At 44.9% G+C, this 24,454-nt stretch overlaps 1 protein-coding gene and 1 pseudogene across 4 annotated transcripts; one reads left to right on the top strand and one right to left on the bottom strand.

Annotated features, from left to right (window-relative positions):
- The first annotated feature begins 5,608 nt into the window (after nt 1-5,608).
- NXF3 (nuclear RNA export factor 3) lies at nt 5,609-23,416 on the top strand. 4 transcript variants are annotated; one of them, XM_055268464.2, is made up of 21 exons: nt 5,609-5,832; nt 11,199-11,384; nt 14,328-14,496; nt 14,713-14,866; nt 15,516-15,599; nt 15,705-15,809; nt 15,934-16,014; nt 16,134-16,203; nt 16,359-16,447; nt 16,839-16,948; nt 18,589-18,625; nt 18,985-19,053; nt 19,133-19,188; nt 19,331-19,438; nt 19,559-19,617; nt 19,727-19,842; nt 19,938-19,980; nt 20,569-20,641; nt 21,473-21,655; nt 22,936-22,996; nt 23,237-23,416. In XM_055268464.2, exons 2-21 carry the CDS (start codon nt 11,381-11,383, stop codon nt 23,306-23,308), a joined length of 1,743 nt encoding a protein of 580 aa, XP_055124439.1. In that variant the 5' UTR covers nt 5,609-5,832; nt 11,199-11,380; the 3' UTR covers nt 23,309-23,416. The 4 variants fall into 4 exon arrangements, with proteins under 4 accessions (XP_055124439.1, XP_055124440.1, XP_055124438.1 ...); XM_055268465.2 differs by lacking the exon at nt 11,199-11,384 and having other exon boundaries at nt 21,473-21,605; XM_055268463.2 differs by lacking the exon at nt 11,199-11,384.
- On the bottom strand, nt 9,265-11,963 carry LOC129475959 (zinc finger protein 770-like; annotated as a pseudogene).
- Nucleotides 23,417-24,454: the final 1,038 nt, after the last annotated feature.

Here is a 24,454-nt window from a genome sequence, read left to right as displayed (position 1 = left end):
TTTAGTGGAGACAGGGTTTCACCATCTCGGCCAGGCTGGTCTTGAACTCCTGACCTTGTGATCTACCCGCCTCGGCCTCCCAAAGTGCTGGGATTACAGGCGTGAGCCACCGCGCCCTGCCAGCCTTTTTGTGTGTGTGTGTGTGTGTGTGTGTGTGAAACAGAGTCTTGCTCTGTGCCCCAGCTGGAGTGCAGTGGCACAATCTCGGCTCACTGCAACCTCTGCCTCCCGGGTTCAAGCAATTCTTCTGCCTCAACCTCCCGAGTAGTTGGGACTACAGGCGTGTGCCACCATGTCGGGCTAATTTTTTTTTTTTTTTTTTTTTTTTAGTAGAGACTGGGTTTCACCATATTGGCCAGGCTGGTCTTGAACTCCTGACCTTGTGATCCGCCCACCTCAGCCTTCCAAAGTGCTGGGATTACAGGCGTGAGCCACCACGCCCGACCAGAAACTTGCTAGTTCTTATAATGTTTTGTTTTCCAGATTTAAGAAAATCTTTTTTTTCTTCTTTTAAGCTATCTATAGCTTGCAGCAATTCGGTAAAATATACTTTTATAAACGAAAATTGAAGCATTTACACACATTTACCACACAGTAGTTTTTTTGGTTTGTTTTTTAATTGAAATGGGGTCTGAGACAGAGGTCTCACTATGTTGCCCAGTTTGGTCTGACACTCTTGGACTTAAGTAATCCTCTCACCCCAGCCTCCTGAGTAGCTGGAATTGCAGATATGCACCACATGACCACACAAAATTTTAAATGTTTCCTTACAGCTATCTGTCAAACATGAAATGGTGTCTCTCTATCTAGCTGGAACAACAACTGAAAGAAATCCATGATAATAATACAGAATGGCTGGGCTCCCAGCTAAAACCAACCCTCAAGCCTGGAACCTCGACCCTAAGTAAAAACAGATGACCGAATTTTTCTGCCCAAATGATTGCCTTTCTGGCCTGCCCTGCCCCCTATTCTGTGCCCATAAAAAACAGATCGGCTGGCAGAAAAAAAAGAAGAAAAAAGAGCAGCAAAAGTGGCTGATGCAAGTGGTTGGGGATACAAGCTGCTGAACATTGGGGATGCAATGTGGCTGAACGTCAGAGACTACAGATAGACGTGGGTAACTTTAGATGGTGCAGCTTCGGAGGGGAGCCTGGCTGGAGATGGCTAGGCTTCAGGGAAAGATCACCTTCCTGCACCACTCCCTTTCCAACTCCCCATTCCGCTGAGAACCACATCCATCGCCCAATAAAATCGTCCGCATACACTACTTTTCAGTCCGTTCATGTGACCAGATTTTTCCTGGATGCTGAACAAGAACTCAGGTGTCAAAAAGGGCAGGTGCAGAAGGCTGTCACCCTGACCCTTCACTGAGCTGTAACACTTAGCCATCCACGGACTGCAGGCTGAGTGAAATGAGCCACTCCAGTTCCTCCCTACGAAGGGGGTCAAGGTCAAGAAAAAAAATCCTGTCTCAGTATGAGGAGGACACTGTAACCTATAAATGGCATGTTGAGACCAGAAACCCAAAATGATGGCAACTGAGAGTAGTACTGATACCATAAATTTTTATCACACTCTCACTTATCAAAAGAGGGGAAATTGTCAAATAAAAATTTTAAAAAGCCATTGTTCAGACAGGAGGCATTAGCCAGGGCTAAGAGGAGAGATCAGAGCTGATCTGAGACTAGCCGGATACATCAGGAAGAAAACACTTCATGATCTGGTTCATTCCTTGGAAATCCAGTGTGGAAATCCGTTACCCAGCAGTTGTGCATGTCGGGATAAATGTGTAGAAAAAAAAAGAATATATATTATATGTAAATAAATTTTTTTATATATACACATATTACCTAAAGAGATACACATCTGAAAAATGAATACCAGTCTATTTGCATTGTATAATTACCTTGGATATCTTGGATATCTATAGGTCATTGTGAGGGGATCTTATAAATGAAAAATACAGAATGATTTTATTTTCTAAGTATACATTTTTAGTGTTTAATATTTTGTTATTAGGGAGATTCACTGAGAAATACTTGAAAGTATTGAATAACAAATTGACAAACAAGTTCACATATATTTACTATCTTTGTTTGTGTGGCTATAATAGAATGCCATAGAATAAGTAATTTATAAATAGTAGAAATTTATTTCTCAGAGTTCTGGAGGCTGGAAAGTAAAAGATTAAGGCATCATTGGATTTGGCGTCGGGTGAAGGCTTGCTCTTTGCTTTATTGATGGCACCTTTGCTGTGTCCACACATAGCGGAAAGGGCAAAAAGGGATGAACCTGCACTCTCAAGTCCTTTTATAAGGGGCACTCATCCCATCTATGAAGGTGGAGCTCGCATGGCCTAATTACTTCCCGAAGGCCCTACCTCTTAATACTATTGCATTGGGGATTAAGTTTCAACGTGCATTTTGGAGGAACACAAACACTCAAACCATAGCATTTAACATTTTATAAAAATGTTCACATAATATTGTTTTATAAAAAAATAAAGATTTAGGCTGGGCATGGTGGCTCACGCCTGCAATCCCAGCACTTCGGGAGGCTGAGGTGGGTGGATCACTTGAGGTCAGCAGTTTGAGACCAGCCTGGCCAACATGGTGAAACCCCCTCTTTACTAAAAAATACAAAAATTATCTAGGCATCATGAAATGTGCCTGTAATCCCAGCTACTTTGGAGGCTGAGGCAGGAGAATCGCTTGAACCCAGGAGGCGAAGGTTGCAGTGAGCTGAGATCGCACCACTGCACTCCAGCCTGGGCGACAGAGCAAGACTCCGTCTCAAAAACAAAAATAAAAATAATACAGATTTAAACTCACGACTTCACAGTTTGTGTAGGTGTGTGCTTTTTCTGTCTTACACTTCTTTCTCCCTAGATGTTCACACCGTGTCGTATGCAGATATCTCTTCAGCTTACTCAGGGGCTTGACTTTCTCTCTCAGGGCACTGAGCTCTAGGAAGGAACTTCAAAACACGTGTAACTGGCAGAAGGTATCTGAGTCACATGGCACCAAAATATATTAGTTGTGGTAAATATTCAAGTTACTGGTGGCAAATATGTATGGGTCTGCAGCAACCTCAATTCTTGCCTCCTCAGAATAAAGAATTCGACTGAGGTACATAAGGCAGAAAAGGAGACCGAGGGAAGTTTCAGAGCAGGACTGGAAGTTTATTTAAAAGCTTTAGAGCAGGAAAGAAAAAAAGAGAAAGGAATGCTTGAGCCCACTCGCTCAGTTCCTGAGATCTGATTGGAAGCTGCCAATTACCAATTTCAGGTGTTTTTGTCTATTGGGAAACTGCCTCTTCCTGGTGCTGGCTGAGATCAATTATCATTTCAGAGAGGCAGTGTGACAGCTGCTGAACCATCACCTGATGGTCACCTGACATTCCTGGCGGGTGGGGAGAGCCCTCTCCTGCCCCACTCATACTCATGCCTGACCAGCTACCTACTGTAACAAAGTGGTGAAAAATTCCAGAAAGTACTGGCTGATGCCCTGGCACACAGAGAGGCTCCTAGCGTGTCCGGAATTGGTGGGTTCTTGGTCTCACTGACTTCAAGAATGAAGCCGTGGACCCTCATGGTGAGTGTTATAGTTCTTAAGGGCTGCGTGTCTGGAGTTTGTTCCTTCTGATGTTCGGATGTGTTCGGGGTTTCTTCCTTCTGGTGGGTTCGTGGTCTAGCTGGATCAGGAGTGAAGTTGCAGACCTTCGCGGTGAGTGTTACAGTTCTTAAAACGGCACGTCTGGAGTTGTTCATTCCTCCCGGTGGGTTCATGGTCTCACTGGCTTCAGGAGTGAAGTTGCAGACCTTTTCGGTGAGTGTTACAGCTCACAAAAGCAGTGTGGACTCCAAGATTTATTGCAAAGAGTGAAAGAACAAATCTCCCACAGTGTGGAAGGAGACCCGAGCAGGTTGCCCCTGCTGGCTCGGGCAGCCTGCTTTTATTCTCTTATCTGGCCCCACCCACATCCTGCTGATTGGTCCATTTTACAGAGAGCCGAGTGGTCTGTTTTGACAGGGTGCTAATTGGTGCGTTTACAATCCCTGAGCTAGACACAAAGGTTCTCCATGTCCCCACCAGAGTAGCTAGATACAGAGTGTGGATTGGTGCATTCACAAACCCTAGTGTGGATTGTGCATTCACAATCAGCTAGACACAGGGTGCTGATTGGTGTGTTAACAAACCTTGAGCTAGATACAGAGTGCCGATTGGTGTATTTACAATCCCCTAGCTAGACATAAAGGTTCTCCAATTCCCCACCAGACTCAGGAGCCCAGCTGGCTTCACCCAGTGGTTCCTGAACTGGAGCAGCAGGTAAGGCTGCCTGCCAGTCCCGCACCGTGCACCCGCACTCCTCAGCCCTTGGGTAGTTGATGGGACTGGGCGCCATGGAGCAGGGGGACGGCGCTGGTCGGGGAGGCTCTGGCCGCACAGGAGCCCACGGAGGGGTGGGAGGCTCAGGCATGGCGGGCTGCAGGTCCCGAGCCCTGCCCCGCGGGGAGGCAGCTAAGGCCAGTGGACCGGCACTGCTGGGGGACCCAGCACACCCTCCGCAGCTGCCGGCCCGGGTGCTAAGCCCCTCATTGCCCGGGGCCGGCAGGGCCGGCCGGGGGCTCCGAGTGCGGGACCGCTGGGCCCACACCCACCCGGAACTCGCGCAGGCCCGCAAGCACGCACGCAGCCCCGGTTCCCGCCCACGCCTCTCCCTCCACACCTCCCTGCAAGCTGAGGGAGCCAGCTCCAGCCTCGGCCAGCCCAGGAAGGGGCTCCCACAGTGCAGCGGTGGGCTGAAGGGCTTCTAAGTGCCACCGAAGTGGGAGCCCAGGCAGAGGAGGTGCTGAGAGCCAGCGAGGGCTGTGAGGGCTGCCAGCGAGGGCTGTGAGGGCTGCCAGCAGGCTGTCAGCTCTCACTAGTTTATTCCCTCTCTCTGGCCTGAGACTTTAAGAGCTACATTTCTGGCTCTAATCATTAGGAGTATCCATCTACATTGACTATATTTTGTCTTTAAGAAAATACTTGATTCTTTTCTACTTTCATTACAGTGACACACTAAACTTTGACTTTATATTTTCCTGGTCTGTTTTTAGTATTCTCTCTCTAGGATGGGCTGCAGTTAATTCCAGTCACATGAGTATTTTCAGAACATTCTCTTACTTTGCCCTAACTTAAGTAAACCCCAAATATTGTAAGAGTTTAGAAAAGCTGTGCATAGAGGGGTTCTCATTTCCACTTTGTTTCTCCAGGTCACATCTGAATCATTCCAGACAAGCTCCTATACCTCATTAAGCCTCAGCACCTTCAGGAAGCTGGTGATTCTGAGTTGAGAGTCCCCTTGTGAGGAATACATGGAGAAAAAAAGTAATGTAGCAAGTACAGAGCTTGGGCTACCATAGGCACTCTGAGTCTCTGAGTCTGCAGAGTAAATGAATACAATGTAATGCACTGGAGACGACCAGCAAGCTGAGTTATCCGTGTTTGTTTCAATAAGTATCTGGGTCCTAGGCCTCATGATTGTGATTGTTGCTAACCACCTTTGCAGGAGTGGCTACATCAGAAACATCTTCCTGGGTGTTAGGCTGGCGGGAAACTTTAGGGAGTGGTAAGAACAGAAAGTTAATTCTCCTTTGACTCCTAGGACACTCCTCTCTATGCTTGGGGAAGGAACTTCCTGTAAGCAAGGCTTGAGGCTTGCTCTCGCCTTCCTCAGCAGCCCTCCTCAATCTTCTCCAAACTCCCGTCCTCAGGCCACACAGATTCTCCTCAAGAAAGCCCTGTCAGGACATTGGTAAAATGTCACTGCCTTCAGGAAACACCACGGGTGAGTCGGCCAGCATGAGGCTGGAGTCTTAGGTCTCCACAGGGCAAAAGGGACTGAGCCCCCTTCCCCACCTTACCCTAACCCACATGACACCCAGCCAATCTCCCTTTAGATGGGGGTGGGCAGTGGCAAGGGCCCAGGCCTGAGTCTTGTGGCCTTCTCAGGGCCAGGGTTTGAGGTATAAGGAGGGTCACCTGAGGCAGGGGTTGGTAAAAATTAACATTCCTTGGATGTACACTAGAGGTGGTAGTGGGGCAGGGAATACATCTTTAATCTTCACACTAACCATTCAAGGTAGATTGTATTACCCCCCACCCCCACCCCAGAAATTTCTCAAGGCTAGCTTTATGGCCCAGCATATGACTTATTCTGGAATGTTCCATGTGTACGTTTTCTCTGCAGTGTTCTATGTCATTTAAGCAAACTTATTACTCATGCCATTTAAATCTTCTCTATGTAGCTGAATTTTTGTTTGCTAGTTTTATCTGTTACTCAGAGAGGTGTGCTAAATTCCCACATCACAGTGGTTTTTAACTATTTCTCTATTACTTAGATCAGTTTTTGCTTTGTATCTAAACATAGATTGGTCCATGTTAAGACATGCATACAAATTTAGAATTTCTTTTTTTTGTATAACTTGAAACTTTATTTTTAAAGTATTCTGAAGTTTTTTCAATAATTTTAACCACCACCTACTTCCCTTAAGCACACACACAATTTTATCTTACAATTATAAGCCCTATTGCAGTACAAAACAAAAAACAATAATTCTACTAAGTTAGCCAGCCAATCAAACTACTTCAGTAAATAATCATGATACAGCCTAGAATCAAAAAATTCTTCTAGTTCTCTTTAAAGATACTTATCGTTTATTTTTTCATAAAACCAAAGTAATTGATTCAACAATACTAACAGTTCTAGCATGCAGCAGACCATCTAATATCTAATGTTTAATCTTCTTTTTTTTTTTTTTGAGACGGAGTCTTGCTGTGTTGCCCAGGCTGGAGTGCAGTGGCGCGATCTCGGCTCACTGCAAGCTCTGCCTCCCGGGTTCACGCCATTCTCCTGCCTCAGCCTCCTGAGTAGCTGGGACTACAGGCGCCCGCCACCATGCCTGGCTAATTTTTTGTATTTTTAGTAGAGACGGGGTTTCACGGTGTTAGCCAGGATGGTCTGGATCTACTGACCTCGTGATCCATCCGTCTCGGCCTCCCAGAGTGCTGGGATTACAGGCATGAGCCACCGCGCCCAGCCTAATCTTAACATGTATATTTTCACTCCTATAAAGGTTCTTTAAGAAGCTTGCAATGATAATAAAGGTAAATAAGTACAGTTGTCCCTTGGTATCCACGGGGTATTGGTTCCAGGACCCCCCCACCCCGCCCACCCACAGATACCAAAAATCCAAGTATACTCAAGTCCCTTACATAAAATGGCATATTTGCATATAACCAGTGCACATCCTCCTGCATACTTTATCTCTAGACTAATACCTAATGGAATGTAAATGCTATTTAAATAACAGTTATATTGTATTTTTTATTTGTATTATTTTTATATTTTTTTCTCCTAATATTTTTGATCTGCAATTGGTTTAATTCACAGAGGCAGAGTCCGTGGATACGGAGGACCAACTGTGTTTTGTTATAGGTACTTCAAATAGCACTTCAGTACATCTTTGACAAAATTTTTACAATATTCCAACTTTCAATATGAAACAGCTTAAAAAGGCATGGGTCAAAAATAAAGTATAGTAGTATCACTTAGGCAAATAAAGCCTCATAATCATACAAACACAACACTGTTAGGACTCTCCCTGTTTAGGTTGGGAAAAAGTATATAAAACACTTCCTTCAAATAAAATTACATAAATTGCTTAGAAAAATGCCAAAATCAGTAATTTCAGACATAATAAGGAAAAAACCTTGAATATCATTGGAAAATATAAACTAGTTATTCCTTGCTTTTGTGTAACAGATGAGTTCTTGAAAAGTTTTGTATTAAGCAAATTCTGTAAACCACTATCTTGCTTGCACTGGAAGAACATATCCCAAGGAAACCTAAGAGAAAGTGTTCTTTAAAGCATGTGATTCTCCTCTGTTTTTGTTGGCTGTCTCTACGTAATAAACAGGCACACTTCTACATCATTGGGTGTTTTACTCAGACTGTCATGTTTCATCTCTGTAAATTAAACCCAAGTTACTTAAAAATGACCTGTGGTAAAAGAAGCAAGAAGATCACCCCCACCTTCTATCCCTCCCGCCTCCCCCTGCCCCAAAAGGGAGTTCTCAGACTATGATGCAAAATTTACAATTGTTCTTTTATCCATATTCTCAATAGAGGATTTTCCACTATATTTAACTGTGGTAGGATAATTATCCACCTGTTCCTCTTTTCAGCTTAGAAACATAATGGTTAATTCCTTTTATTGCTAGAAAATGTCATTCCTGAAGATTTTATAAACAAAGGCAAAGGTGAAGGACAATTTGTCTTTATGAAATAAGTCCTTTGTAGTTTAGAATATTTCCCAAATCATAACAGTTCTATTTGGAATGATACCCACAACTCTACAAGCATCTTAACCCTCTACAGGAATGACTACCTTACTAATTAAAATAAAAATTTAACAAGGATCAAAATAAAATTATTTAGCATTAGACTCTTGCAAAAATAAAAACTAAAACTAGACCTAGTCATTGCCATTTGATCAAACTTAGAACAGGCTTAAATAGTAGGACCACTCCGTTAAAGAGGCATGAAAAGAAAAGTTTACTAAAATAAATGTTAAAGTCTTATGGAGATGAAGATCTCTAGAATAGAGTCTTAAATCTATGACTACTGCTATAATTAATGAGCAAATAAATGACTTGAAATTATTCCTCTGAAAAGATAAAACTGCATACATATTATGAAAAAGACTATGGCACTTGGAAAATATTCCTGGTAAGTAAACATGGTAAATGTATATGGATACATTCTAGCCTCTTGCCTACTTTTAAATTATTTTGAGAAAGATGGCACTCGCTGGGAAAAAAAAAAGAAAAAAAAACCTTAATCACCTGAAGAAGTGAAATTACCACATAGTCCTAAAAATAAATTGCTTTGAAAAGACCAATGAAAAAATACTATAATTTTCTCATCCATTTTCACCTTTAGTGCCTCTGTAGTTCTTTAAATTTCCAAAAAAATTCCAATGCAATTTGAGCCACATGTGGACAAAATTATGCTTTCATGTGAAATGTAAGATAAATGAAATATAGCAGGGCTATGTGCTGCAGCTAAAAGCCAATTTTTGCCTCTCGGTCTTTTGAGTATATATAAAAAGAGATGGCATGTCTTAAGGAATAATTCCTTTAGAAAATTAATGTGACTAAATTATTTGTACAGCATCATGAATTTATATTTTTCAATACAGACACAGTATATGTTTACAATATTAAAATGCCTACTTTATAGCATCAAATCATGTTCTTGCCTCTAAAAATTAATTTGGCTGTTTCTAAAACATTGTATTAATTTTCTATGTATTTTACCTCCTTAATACGCAGGACAAACAAATGCCTGTGAAACCATTCAATTTAATGCAGGCCTCTTGATAAAAATGCATTTTAAATAATACAGGCTTTAAAAATAAGATCACCAGAGACCACAATTGTTAGTGGTTGTGACAGTTTACATAACCGAATCCAAGGCAACCACTTTCTTTTGTGGTCGTTCTTTAAATTGAGTAAGTTGATGTCTCTTCCAGTGAGGAGCCTGTCCGAATGTTTTGCCACAAACTGAGCATTCAAATAGTTTCTGCCCTGCCTGAATTAGGTAGTGTTTTTCCAGTTTAGATGGAGATCGGAAACTTCTAGCACAAACACTGCATTGGTACAGGAAGACATCATTTTTCTCCTGATGCTCTGAATAACTGCAAAAAGGATGGCTTTGCTCTGATTCCAAAAGTACATTAGGAAGACAGGGCTGCCTGGTGCTACCAGGAATAAAATCCTGTGAGTCTGCCTTAACTCCTGACATTTGATCTGACTCTGAGACCTCGTATTTTTGAACACCAGGAGCCTGACGTTGGGAAACATTATAGTTAGCATTATTAGGTGGATGATTAGAAAGATTGTTCAAGTTTCCAAATTCTACTTGGCAAAGGGATGCATAAGGACTCTTTTCATTATGAATCTGTTCATGTCTTTTTAAGTGAGCTGACTGTCTAAAAGATTTCCTACAAATATTACAGCCAAAAGGCCTCTGTCCAGTATGAATTAAATAGTGTCTTTTTAGTTTGGATACAGAAGGAAATACCTTCTCACATTTGTCACAAGGACATATCTTATGTCTAGTACGTATGTTTTCCCTTGGAAAACATACACTGAAAACAGTGTGAAAAACCACACTGAAGTACCTCACAGTTATTAAAGAATTCCTCACCTGATGAGCCACAGATTGACAAGTCTTTCTTATTCATTGAATTATCAATGCTTAATAAGTTTGCTGTCGTAAGGATACCTTTCATTTTTTTTCCCACATTTTGGTTCTGGAACTGCTTTTGCCAAGAAAGTGGCAAAGTCAATTTTTTTTTTATTGCCAATTGTTTTATATGTTCCATGTTTGCCAAGAGAACCCACAAATGTTCTTTGGGTTTGTTCAGAGCACGGCTCACCAGAAATATGATCACATTTTTTCAAGAAACTGTTTTTAAATACTTTTTCCCAGATCAAAAGTTATCTAATTTTTTACTCCTAGCACGTTTAAGCTTGGCCAATATTTTTTTAACAATGGTTTTATAGTTGTAGCTTCTTTTTAACCTGCTTGGAATTTTGCCACCTCTAGCAGGAAAACATGTGTTCATTGAGATTCTGCTGTGATTCAAAACATTTTCACACTTTGGATATTGAAAAGGGACAATATAAATTGAGTGGACATAAAGTGGATTATTCTACTCAGATTCACCAATATCACCATTTTCAAAACCACCCTGATTTGCATTTAACTTATTAGGCAGGGGGCGATATTCTGTACGCCTCTTCTTTAATAAAAGAGCCCCAAAAGCCTTATTCCTAGTATGGATTTGTTTATGCTTCAGAAGTTTGCTTTGAATCTTAAATCCTTTTTGACAAAAACAACATTGAAAAGGTCTTTCTTCTGAATGTGTAAGTTGGTGGATTTTTTTTTTTTTTTTTTTTTTTTTTTTTGAGACGGAGTCTTGCTCTGTCGCCCAGGCTGGAGTGCAGTGGCGCAATCTCGGCTCACTGCAAGCTCCGCCTCCCGGGTTTCCGCCATTCTCCTGCCTCAGCCTCTCCGAGTAGCTGGGACTACAGGCGCCCGCCACCACGCCCGGCTAATTTTTTTTTTTTTTTTTGTATTTTTAGTAGAGACGGGGTTTCACTGTGGTCTCGATCTCCTGACCTCGTGATCCGCCCGCCTCGGACTCCCAAAGTGCTGGGATTACAAGCGTGAGCCACCGCGCCCGGCCAAGTTGGTGGATTTTTAAGTGAGGTGGCTGTCGAAAAGATTTACTACATGAGACAAATTTAAAAGGCCTCTGACCAGTATGAGTAAGTACATGCCTATCAAGTTTTGACTGTGATGGAAACATCTTGCCACAGATTGCATATGCATGAATATTCTTTCTTCTCTTCATGCTATATGTGGGATCGGACTTAGAGCACGGGTGTAATGTCCATCTTTCCTCTGGTAAAAAAAGTATTATACGCTCCATACATTGACTTTTCTTGCTTGGCCTCCAGCAATCTTCTGACCTGTTTAACATTATTCTGATAGGTTTCATTGTGAAGTTGTTGGTGCTTCACAAATGTCTTCAGATTTTTTAAGTGGCGCTGACAAACACTACATTTAAAAGGCAGATTATGAGTTAGTTGATGCCTCTCCAGATGAACTAGTTGTCTAAAGGTTTTATGACACACATCACATTCAAATGGCTTTTGACGAGTATGAATGAGATAGTGCCTAGCTAATTTTGATGGTGTTTCAAAGTGCTTGAAGCAAATATTGCAAATATATGGCCTGTTTCTAGGTAGTTTGTTGGCTACCACACACTGTTGAATCTTTAGCATTTTTAAATTGTTTTCAGCCATCATATTCTTCAGTGATATACTCTGATGAGCTCCATAGTGTTCGTACACCAATGTTGCCTCAAGGCTGAAAGCCTGATGATTTTCTTGTCTTGACTAGTACCATTAAAACGATGTGAGGATTTCATGAAAGCAGGTGAACAAGAAAGGAAAGACATTAGCGGAATTGAAGCAGGTCAGACCCTCCCTGGGGGTCTCTCCACTTCTCAATCGGGTTTCTGAAGTCTTCCTCACACACCTGGAGCTGGCAAGGGCCTGGGAGCCACGCACCTCAGGCCCAGGTGCTGTGAAGGCAGTGGGCGCACCTGCTTTCTTATTATCTTCTTGTTGATGTGAACCTTTATCATTATGAGTTCTTTTCTCTAGTATTTCTTAAAGTATATATTTTCTCTTATTAATATGGTTACATAAGCTTTCAGTCAGTGTATAAATGGTATGCATCATGCCATTTTTCTTATTTTCAAATATTCTATATTATTAAATTTTACATGTTTCTTTTCAGGATAATTTGATGGAATTTTTTATCTAGTGTGATACTCTGTGCTTTTTAATTTGGAATACTTAAGTCTAATTTCTTTTAATGAAAATATAGGTATGATTTGGTTTAAATAGACCATATTACTATATATTTATTTTTGCCTGTTTTAAGTTCTTTTTCCACACCTCTCTCCTTTGAAATGATTAATAGTTTTAACTATTAAATTTTTATCTCATTTGGCTAGAAAGTGAAACGTTCTGCCATTGTTGTAGTGTTTATCCTTAGGATTACAATATATATCTTTGCCCTATTACAATCCAGTGTAAATTAGTTCTGCACTGCAATGCAGTGGCGGGATTTCGGCTCACTACAAGCTCTGCCTCCCAGGTCCACGCCATTCTCCTGCCTCAGCCTGCCGAGTAGCTGGGACCACAGGCGCCCGCCACCACGCCCAGCTAATTTTTTTGTATTTTTAGTAGAGATAGGGTTTCACGGTGTTAGCCAGGATGGTCTCGATCTCCTGACCTCGTGATCCGCCCATCTCAGTCTCCCAAAGTGCTGGGATTACAGGCGTGAGCCACCGACGGCTGGCTAATTTTTTAAAAAAATAATTTTGTAGAGGCTGGGCATGGTGGCCGATGCCTGTAATCCCAGCAGTTTGGGAGGCCAAGGTGGGCGGATCACTTGAGGTCTGGAATTTGAGACCAGCCTGGCCTGGAGGTCTGGAATTTGAGTCCCAGGAATAAGGAGAGGGAACAGTGGAGAAGTAGTGTTAGATATGCTTACCAAATCTTTTTTTTTTTTTGAGATGGAGTGTCGCTGTCGCCCAGGCTGGAGTGCAGTGGCGCGATCTCGGCTCACTGCAGGCTCCACCTCCCGGGTTCACGCCATTCTCTCTCTTTTTTTTTTTTTCTTAGACAGAGTCTCGCTCTGTCACCCAGGCTGGAGTGCAGTGGTGCGATCTTGGCTCACTGCAAGCTCCACCTCCTGGGCTCACACCATTCTCCTGCTTCAGCCTCCCGAGTAGCTGGGACTACAGGCTCCCGCCACCACGCCCAGCTAATTTTTTGTATTTTTAGTAGAGAGGGTGTTTCACCATGTTAGCCAGCATGGTCTCCATCTCCTGACCTCGTGATCCACCTACCTCAGCTTCCCAAAGTGCTGGGATTACAGGCAAGAGCCAACGCGCCCGGCCGCGCTTACCACATCTTTTTAAATTCTCTCTTTCACTCTTTTGGTAATTAATTCCATAATTATGTCTCTCCAAGATTCATTCTGGATATTTTCTTCAGCAATGTTTTCATTTATCTGATTCTTCTTTGAGGCGGGGAACTTGCCTTTGACCCTTGAGCCATAATAGCAAACTTTTAGGGTAGATTTTATTATTCTCCAATTAGAGGTGGGAATTGAGGGTTACAGATGATAAGCAATTTGATCCAGGTTACCCAGCCTGAAAAGGGCAGAGCAAGGACTATCATCATAGATTAGTATCACCTAAACCCAAACCCTTTCTGCTGTGCTTGTTTTCTCCTTGGCTGTTAATGTTCCCCAACTCTCATCTCCCAGGAGGTGAAACCACAGTGAAGTCTTTTTTTTGGCACTGTGATATATTTCTTTCTAGATTATAAAAATCACCAGCCTGGGCAACACAGAGAGACCCCATCTCTAAAAAAAAAAAAGTTAACCAGATGTGGTGGCACGTGCCTGTGGTCCCAGCTACTTAGGAGGCTGAGGTGGGAGGATCGCTTGAGCCATAGAGGACAAGGCTGCAGTGAGCGGTGATCATGCCACTGCACTACAGCCTGGGCAATAGAGCCAGATCCTGACTCTAAATAAATAAATATCAGTGAATTTTTTCATTATCCATTATATTTTCCCAAGATTTTTTTCTGGTATTCTAAGTGTTGATGTGCTGTTCTCAATTTAAGGTCACACTGATCAAGCTGTTCAAAGAAGAGCAAGATGTGGGGATATTTACCAAAGGAGATTTAGCAGTAGGTCTGAACCAGTCAATCCTGGCATGCATTCTTCATCCCATCAGCAGCAAGATGGAGGTGCAGCAATGCATCGTGCCCACATGGACTCTCCAGTAAGATAGTAAGTGACCAGTCAGCATGGCTGGAATGTACCGGCCAGTGAAATACACAACCCTGTAGCTGAATATGTCATTCTTTCCAACTTGACAGAGAGAGGAATGACAGAACTCGATTAATGGTTGAGCAAACTTCATTGTAGCCCTGGTATCAGTGGATCAAATGTGTATAAAAGACTTTCGGAGCATATGTTAACTACCTTTTCTCCACTTGCTCACAGCACTCCCTATGCTATTTCACCCTATAATCGGAAAGGCAGTTTTCGTAAACAAGACCAAACCCATGTTAACATGGAGAGAGAGCAAAAACCTCCAGAGAGAAGAATGGAGGGGAACATGCCAGATGGGACCTTAGGGAGCTGGTTCAAGATCACAGTGAGTGTCCTGGCAAAGTGGATCTAATGTTCAGAAGGAGAACAGGGGGAATTGTGTTGGATTTGTGTAGACAGTAGATACTTTTGTAAGAGCAGGAAAGTATGTAATCTGTCCTTTATTACTAGGAGTTAACATCCTAGATCATCTTAAGAGTAAATTCAGAGAAGCAATGTAAGGGGAACAGACTGACTGCAGAGAGAGCAGAAGAGGTCGTTTACAATCAAAGGAGGAAATGAATGCTAAGGAGATAGAGTATCTCCACACCAGATACTTCAGTTTAGCTCAAACTAAGTGTGTGAGGGGTTGAATTAGTGGGGTCCTTGTCAAAGGGGCAGGCCTGATCTGCCTTAGGTAGACTCTTGTGGGACTTTATAAAAGAAAGCTCATATTAAACATCTTAAATTGATTATTTTAAGAAAACAATTTGAATAGTAAGAAAGGGTATTTAGGAAATCCATGTTTGGTTAGAAATAATAGATATTAGAAATAATGAAAGAAATAATAATGAAATACATAAATTAGCAATAATGGATGTTGTCCTATCTTAAACTATTTTAAAGTCTGAAAGGAACATATTTGGGTCCACTTTTAATGTTTAATTCCACTATGTCAGTCTCCTTTCCTCACTCATTCTTTCTTTCACTCATAGGTTCCCTTCGGCATAAAATACAATGAGAAGTGGCTGCTGAATTTGATTCGGAACGAATGCAGTGTACCCTTCGTCCCAGTTGAGGTAAGAAAGGACCATGAGGCAGACGAGAGAAAACAGGATAGGTTGGGGGCTGGATGAGCAGAGACTCTGGCCTCATATTCATTTCTCTTGCAACTCTCCCTATAGTTTCACTATGAAAACATGCATGCCAGCTTCTTTGTGGAGAATGCCAGCATCGCCTATGCACTGAAGAATGTCAGTGGCAAGATTTTGGATGAGGATAATGAAAAGGTGTGTGTCAAATGAATGACCAGGGCTAGCATCGAGCAAGAGGGCAGGGCAAGGGTGAGGTCTTGTTTGATCTTGGGGCTCAGAGTTCCTAGTGTTTACTCAGCCCCCCTTGGGTTCTCTGCAGATATCAATCTTTGTCAACCCTGCTGGTATACCCCACTTTGTGCAGAGGGAGCTGAAGTCAGAAAAGGTGGAGCAGATAAAGGTAATACAGACTCATGGCAAGTTGTTCACACAAAGCCAGACCCACTGCTGCTTCCCCACCTATTGCCCCCTTCACCACCTCAACTTCAGAGCTTCTGAAACCCATCTCTAACTCTGCAGCTGGCCATGAACCAACAGTGTGATGTCTCCCAGGAAGCTCTTGATGTCCAGAGACTCCCATTTTACCCAGGTATGGCTGAGAAAGTAATTCTATGGCAGATGAGGGCAGAGGTGTCTGTGTGAGATGGAGACTTATGGTTGGCAACTTGGGGAGGGCTTAGTGCTGATGCTGTACCAGGCGGGTCCCTCTCAGACTTCTGATTTTCTCCTCTCTGCTTTCTGGAGACATGATGAGCCGTGATACTAAAATGGCATCGAATCCTAGAAAGTGCATGGCTGCCTCCTTGCAAGTCCATGAAGAGAACATACCTACGGTGAGGCCTTAGGCTTATGCTGGGATTGAGGGTGAAGGTGGAAGAGATTAGCTAGGAGGCTAATTGGTCTAAGATATCCCCTGTTGGGGGCCTTCACTCTTAATTCTTAATTCATTCCTCACCATAGCTTTTGCCCTTGAACCCAAACAGCAAAAAAGCCTACCAGATGCTTGACATTATGCCAAAGGCCCCCAACATTAACAAGCTGAATTTCTTGAAAAATAAAATGAGGCGTAATAGATAGTTCTTTGAAGAAAAAGGGGGAGGAGGGTTCATTAGGGTAGTGACAAGAGGCAAGGAAGTGGATTTGTTGGCAAGGGAGGAGACTGAGGGTGCAGGGCCCTCCAGCTGCTCTTTCCTGGGTCTATGTGGTTCTTCTGCATAATTGCAGGTGATGTCTGCAGGGGAGATGGACAAGTGGAAAGGGATGGAGCCAGGAGAGAAGTGTGCGGACAGAAGCCCAATGTGCACGACCTTCTCAGATAACTCCAGCAACATAAAGTCAGTTGTACCCTCTGTCACCACCTGGGACCCTGACCTGTGTTTGATAGTGCCCTTCTGCAGGAGGAGGCAGCACTGGTCTTCTGGGAGGACCACAGACCCTCTCCTTCCCCCTCGCCCCACTCCTCTCTCTGTGTCACTCATTCATCTGTGCTTAGAGGTCTCCTTTCCTTCCTCTGACATGTTCCCCTTTTCGCCTGCTCTGGGATGCGTTTCCCACCTGTCTCCACCCAGCCTCCTCCAGTGCGCCCTCTGTGAGTGTGCTCCAGGAAGCGGGGCTCCCCCACTTCCCCAGGACCAGCAGTATTCAGGTGCTGGTGTCCTGGACCGAGAAAAGTCCTTTAGTCCAGGGCCTCATGCTGAGACAGGCCTTCCTGCCTCTATGCTGAGATGGGGCTTCCCTCCCCTCTCCTGAGAGCGGTTCTCCTTCTCTTGCTCCAAAAAGGTCCCTTCTCCTGTCCTGGGCTGGCATGGGGGCTTCCCTGCCCCATACTGAGGGCTGAGGCCCTGGCTGGCTGCTGTCATGCCATCTCTTCCTCTGGCCAATGCCAGGAGCTGGGCCCTCCTTGGGGAGAAACCTGGGTTTCCTGAGTCAAGGGGCCAGAAGCGGGCCACGTTCCTGAGGCAGGAGTGGAAGGTAGAGGGCAGAGGAGGTTGAGGAGACAGAAGGACAGGCCTCTCAGGGCACTGCCCCTCCTTCCCTCCACACCTCACATCGTCCTGCCTGGGCCCTCAGAGGAGCCCTGGGTAGCCTGAGACGGGTAGCATTCCTCGGTCAAGGCGTCAGCAGAGGGGCACAGGAGTCAGGGACCATCAGAAGAGAATGCAGTGGTCTGGAGAGGGGGTCGCCAGACTCTGAACCCCATGCTGAGCTGGGGCCTGACCCTTCACTCCTCCCGGGAGAAGGTTCTCCTGTCCCCGTGGCTGCTCTGTTTCCCATGCCCAGCTCAGACTGGGCTCACACAGGTGAGAAAGGCTCCAGCTGCATCCAGTGGGCCCCAGCCCAACAGGCGCATGTTTTTTCCTTTCCTGCCTCGGTCCCCAGGGCCAGCTGGGGCCAGTGAGGGAAAGGGCTGCAGTAGGAGAGCCCTTTTCTTCTCTATTCCCCCCTGAACTCCACCACCACAGTAGAGCATCTTTCCCTTCCCTTTGCTTTGCATCTTGTTTCTCCATTATCTCTCCTCTCATATGTCTCACCTGTCTCTCCCTCCCCTACCTTCACCCCGTTTCTGCCATCATCCCCCTGCCTTACCCTTCCTGCCTCCTGAGCCTGCATCACTTACCTCCCTGTCCCAGAATCCTGGGCCATCCCTAAGAGCTGACCTGGTCTTGGCCAGGGCCAGGCCAGGCAGATTAATGGACAGCCAGTGAGGTAGCAGAGCCCTGGGCTCCCACCCCATTTCCTACTCCCTATGGAGCCTTCAGTGGGGACTTGGACAAAGGTGAGAGAGGGATGGAGGGAGGGGAAGAAAGTCTTGAAGCCTGGGCTTCCAGTGCTGCCCAGGGCTGCAGGGGCAGGAACTTCGGAGTGTAGGTGGACACACTGCACTGTGTCTCTGACGTAGGTGTGATTGCTTCCATGAGGAGGACAGCTCCACAGATTCACTTACCGTTGTCCATTTTGTTTTGATTTTCGGCAGCTCCATCCTGGAATTGTTCCCCAAATTATTATGCCTGGTAAGTGTATTCCTTGATCATTGACTTTCCTAATTGGGACTGATGCTGCCCTCAACTGCCCCAAACCCCTTTAGATATTGTCCCAGTTACATTTTTGGAGCTAACCCTTAAACCTCAAGGGAGGGGGGGAAGGGGATACAGACTCATGTGGGAACTTGGCAGAGGCTATGGAGCTTCTTCACACAAGTTGACAACAGGCTTCAGGTGGCAGCAATCCCAACTGTAGTCTTGCCCATGTAATTTCCACAACGCTTTCACACCTGATTTCTGATCTCACCCTCTCCTGGGTCTATCCTTTTCCGTAATTTTCCGTGTCACCTCCCTACTTTGCACTATTGATTTCCTCTTGCCTTCCCCAGGATGGCCAGCAGTCACCCAGAGCAACTCTATGTGGTACTGAAGCACACAAGAGGTTACCAACCTGTAAGGTGAGAAGAGAGGATCCAGCAGGGTGGTACATGAGGAAGGGGGGGTACTATCTGTGGTCCTGGGGACTCTTTATTCCAGGGAAGCTTCTTTGGATCTGAGATGTTGAAGAATCTGGTCCTGCAATTCCTACAGCAGTAAGTATCCCTGGGAATCTGAGGCAAGAGAGGGCTAGGTCAGATCAATTTACCCAAGTACAAGTCTGCCTACAGCGAGACTTTCAAGTCTCATTTGGCACCCAGGCCACAGAGATAGCCTGTCCTCACTGGTCTCCAACAGGTATTACTTGATCTATGACTCTGGAGATCGACAGGGTCTCCTTAGTGCTTACCACGATGAGGCCTGCTTCTCCCTGAGCATTCCCTTCAATCCTGAGGACTCGGCCCCGTGAGTATCACAGCTCGGACCCTGGTCCAGGGCCATGTGACTCCCCTGCAGAAAGACACCAGCTCTTGGAGATGCCTGCACTGGCCAGACCACCCACTCCTGCTCCTCTTTTTCTCCTAGGAGCAGCTTGTGCAAGTACTTCAAGGAGAGCAGGAATATAAAAACGCTCAAAGACCCCTGTAAGTGTGTGATGGAGAAGACTGGGCAGGGTAAGGGGGTGTGACAGGAACAATCACACAACTGGGGTGTGGCAGCCCCCCAAATCCTTGCTTCTCTTCTCCTCTACAGACCTGCGGGGGGAGCTGCTAAAGCACACAAAATGTGATATTGTGGACTCCCTCAGTGCGTTGCCCAAAACTCAGCATGATCTCAGCTCCTTCCTGGTGGACATGTGGTACCAGACGGTGAGCACCTGCTTCCTCCCTTGGGCAGGCCCAGAGAGCCAGAGGTGGGTAGGAGGTTAAGGGGGATCCTGAGCGCCGGAGATCTTCCCTTTCAGGAATGGATGCTCTGCTTTTCTGTCAACGGTGTGTTCAAGGAAGGTGAGTGTCTGTAGAGTCCCTTCCCCAGATCCCCCACTGCTCCCTCCCCCTGGCTGGGCTCCGTCTCAGAACTCCCCCAGCTTCCCTCATTTTGTTCCTTTCCTTCCTTTTGTTCCCTCCGTGTTTTCCCACCCCAACTCTGCCCACAAACCACCCTGATCTGACCTAGGTCCATGCCCGTCAGCCTTGCACAGCTCAGGCTTGCGTTAAGCACACAGACTGTGGAGTCTGAGAGCTCTCATCCCAGGTCCTTACCCTGAACTTGTGCTAGTTACTTAACCCTTCAGTTTCCTCATTTGTAGAATGGGGCCAATAATAACCCATCTCTTGGGCTACTGTGAAATAGGAATCAAGTGAACTCGTGGTTTTCACAGGGCCCCACACGTGATAGGGGCCCTATCACTGGGAGCAGATTATTGCTATTGTTGCCCTCCCCATTCCTACCACATCCGCCGGACTCCAAGTGAACAACTGTCCTGGTCTGGCCCCCTTCTGTGTGAGTGTCAAGCAAGACTCTGACTGGGGAACACCGTGTGAGCATGTAAAGCCTGTGCAACTCTAAGGCAATGTTGTTTGTTGTCTTTGAAGTGGAAGGACAGTCTCAGGGTTCTGTTCTCGCCTTCACCCGGACCTTCATTGCTACCCCTGGCAGCAGTTCCAGGTTAGTGCCGTGTTGTGGGTGGGAGCACCCATCCCAGCCTGGGGCCAGTGGTGTGGGAATGTGGTGGTGCAGTCTTCAGGGTGTTCTCAATGTTGTAAAAAACCGACAGTCTAGTCTAATAATTAAGAGTATGGGCCAGGAGCAGTGGCTCACGCCTGTAATCCCAGTATTTTAGGAAGCTGAAGGTGGAAGGATTGCTTGAGCCCGAGAGTTTGAGACCAGCCTAGGCAACACAGTGAGACCCTGTCTCTACAAAAAAAAACAAAAAAACAAAAAACTAAAAATTAGCTTGGTGTGGTGGTGTGCATCTATCATCCTGCCATTCAGGAGGTTGAGGTGGAAGGATCTTGAGCCCAGGAGGTTGAGGCTGCAGTGAGCCTAGATCACATCACTGCACTCCAGCCTGAGTGAGACCCTGTATGGAAAAAATTTTTTAAAAATGTGTGGGCTCTGGAGTCAGAGTATGAGTTCTTTCCTGATGCGATACTCACTGTGACTTTGGTCAAGGCTTGTGACCTCTTTGTAATTCAGAATCTTCTTTTGAAACTGGTGATTACAGTGTCCACTCCCTTGGGCTATTGTAAAGGGTAAATGTGAGTGTAAAACCATCCTTGGGTTGTAGGTAAACCTACAAAACTGGTGAAGCATGTAGGCAGTCTCTCCAAAGGTGGGCTCTGTGGGAGGGTTAGAGGGTACCAGCCAAAAAGCTAGGAGGGAGGCACAGTAGAGGTATCGAAGAAACCAGGTTGCTGAACAGTAGGAAAAAGATCCTTGTAGGGGGTGGGGAGATGTCCTTCTCTCTGGCTACCTGATGGCCCATTTTTCCTCCAGTCTGTGCATCGTGAATGACAAGCTCTTTGTGCGGGATACCAGCCACCAAGGGACCCAGAGTGCCTTGTTCACCCTAGTGCCCACAGCCTTCTCCAGCTCCGTGACTGCCTTCTCCCAGGAGCAGCAGAAAATGGTGCAGGTTTTCTCTGCCCAGTCTGGGATGAACTACCAGTTGCCTCAGAAGTGAGTGCTGGGCTGGGCGTGGTGGCTCACGCCTGTAATCCCAGCACACTGGGAGGCCGAGGCGGGTGAATCACGAGGTCAGGAGATTGAGACCATCCTGGCTAACATGGTGAAACCCCGTCTCTACTAAAAATAGAAAAAAAAAATAGCTGGGCGTGGTGACAGGCGCCTGTAGTCCCAGCTACTTGGGAGGCTGAGGCAGGAGAATGGCGTGAACCCAGGAGGCGGAGCTTGCAGTGAGCAGAGATTGCTCCACTGCTCTCCAGCCTGGGCAACAGAGCAAGACTCCGTCTCAAAAAAAAAAAAAAAAAAAAGAAGTGAGTGCTGGGTGTGTATGGTGATTAGTGATTGGTATGCGCTGGGAGGAGCAGGGGAGTGAATAATGGGAACTTGCAGATAGTTGGCTTTGCTTCCTTATTTCACTCAGTATCATACTGTACATTTCCCTCTTGATACATATTCAGCTACCTAGTTATTTTGAACAGGTGTACAGTACTTCTCTGAATTCTGTCAATCGAGAAAAATGACGAGACAAGTCTCAATCATTTTAGGAGGTTTATTTGCCACAGTTAAGGACATGTGCCTGGGAGACAGGTCTATGCCTTTCAAAGATGATTTTGAGGACTCCAGATTTAAAGGGGAAAGGGTAGGATATTGAGAAGTACACAATTTTCATGTAAGGGGGAGGGTAGGGAAAGATAGTTACTCATGCCTTTGTCTGGCTCAGTGAATCTGCATTTTTTTATATAAGATGACATAGAGAAAATGGGGCGGGGGAACAATCATATACGCATTTGTGTCTGGTGGATGGGGGGTGACTGTACCTGTAAAGATAAGCTATCAATTTACATTGTCATGGTGAAATTTTAACAGAAACACCTTACAGCAAAGATCTTGCAGCTCACGAGGAATTTCCTTGCGGACAAAATATGGGGGAGGCGCGTAGTTTTTCATCTTATAGCCATCTTATTTAGGAACCAAAATGGGAGGCAGGTTTGCATGACCCAGTTCCCAGCTTGACTTTTACCTTTAGCTTAGTGATTTTGGGACCCCAAGATTTATTTTCCTTTCACAGTTCCGTGGATCCTGTTCCTTTGTTGGTAGACATTTGGCTTTTCAGGGTTGGTAGACATTTGGCTTTTCACAGGGTTCCTTCTGCTGCAATAAATTCCAGAAAACACAGACATGTTTTTGTTGCATAGATTAAGAAATGGCATTGTATTGTCGGAGTGTCTCCACTTGGGTCCTAATGGATGTTACCTGTCCTTCCTTCACCACAGCTGCCTTCATAACAACCAGTGTGACTACGTCAGAGCTCCTCATGTTCTTGCACGGCCCAAGGTGAGGTCTAGCAATTCAGGCCAAGTGAGCAGAGGTTGGGTGGCCTGGGGATGGAACTTGGGCTTCCGGTTCTGCTGATCTCCCAGCTCCCTCCTGCACTTCCTCTTGGCCAAGGGCAAGATCCCAGAGAAGGCCCTCACACAGACTGACCTAGGATCCTGAAAACAAAGCCCTAAGAGGAAATCCTTAAGTGTCATAATCTTCAGCCTCATCATCTTCCCTGTATTTTTGTTCCAATAGATGTATTTCCCTGTGACTGAACCAGGAGATCTGGCTGGGGCTAAGAAGCCGAAACCCAACTCACAGGGCTGACTCTCATCCTTCCAAAGGGGCCAGTTGTTCTGTGCACTTGTCCACCCCTGTTACCCCCAGGATCTCTGTTTCTTTTCACAATAAAGAATGATGTCTTGTTATGTCAAATCCCTGCAAAATCCATTTGAGTCAGGCATTATTATCTCTGTTCTACGGAAAAGGAAAGAGATATTCAGAGAGAATGAGTAATTCCTGGGAAATCCTAGAGTAAAGTCTCAAATCTTGGACCCACCCTTAGGATAGAGCTGTGCTCCAGAGGGCCATCTGGCTTCCAAGGTGGGGAGTGCTCTCTAACCCTGTTAAGCCTGGAGGTTAATGTTCTGTGTCCCTAGTGCATCAAGTAAGATATTTTTTATGCAGAGAACATTATTACTTTCTTAGCCATACGAATCTATTCAAATTTAAAAACAACCCATTTGGGGAAAAATGGCATTAAAGAATGCACGAAAACCTGGGAAGAAAAAAATGCCCACATATATGATGAACGTAAGATTAATAGCCTTCATATATAGAGAAATCAGTAGAGAGAAGGGAAAGTGATATCACTCTCAAATCGTTATAAAAAGCATTTGCGGCTGAGCACGGTGGCTCAAGCCTGTAATCCCAGCACTTTGGGAGGCTGAGGCAGGCAGATCACTTGTCAGGTGTTCGAGACCAGCCTGACCAAAATGGTAAAACCTTGTCTCTACTAAAACTACAAAAATTAGCCGGGTATGGTGATGCATGCCTGTAGTCCCAGCTACTCGGGAGGCTGAGGCAGGAGAATCACTTGAACCCAGGAAACGGAGGTTGCACTGAGCTGAGATTGCACTACTGCACTCCAGGCTGGGTGACAGAGCAAAACCCTGTCTCCAAAATAATAATAATAATAATTTAAAAATAAAAAGCAATTGCAATGGTCCCCCAAAATCTATGAAAAGCTATCCAACCATAATAACTACAAAAACATAACTGCAGTCGTTGAGATAAGATGGCAATTTAGAAGAAAAAGCTAAAAACATTTTCAGAAAAATAACATTGTGTGTGTGCACGCACATGTGCATGTGGGGAATCGTGTCTGTATTGATGTAGTAGTTTCCTAGAGCTGCCATAATAAAGTACCACAAACTAGGTGGGTTAAAACTGCACAGATTTCTTTTCTCACAG

This window comes from Symphalangus syndactylus, chromosome X (assembly GCF_028878055.3).
Source record: "Symphalangus syndactylus isolate Jambi chromosome X, NHGRI_mSymSyn1-v2.1_pri, whole genome shotgun sequence".
In the NCBI taxonomy this organism is placed as follows: Eukaryota; Metazoa; Chordata; class Mammalia; order Primates; family Hylobatidae; genus Symphalangus; species Symphalangus syndactylus.
This window is presented reverse-complemented; position numbering and strand designations above follow the sequence as displayed.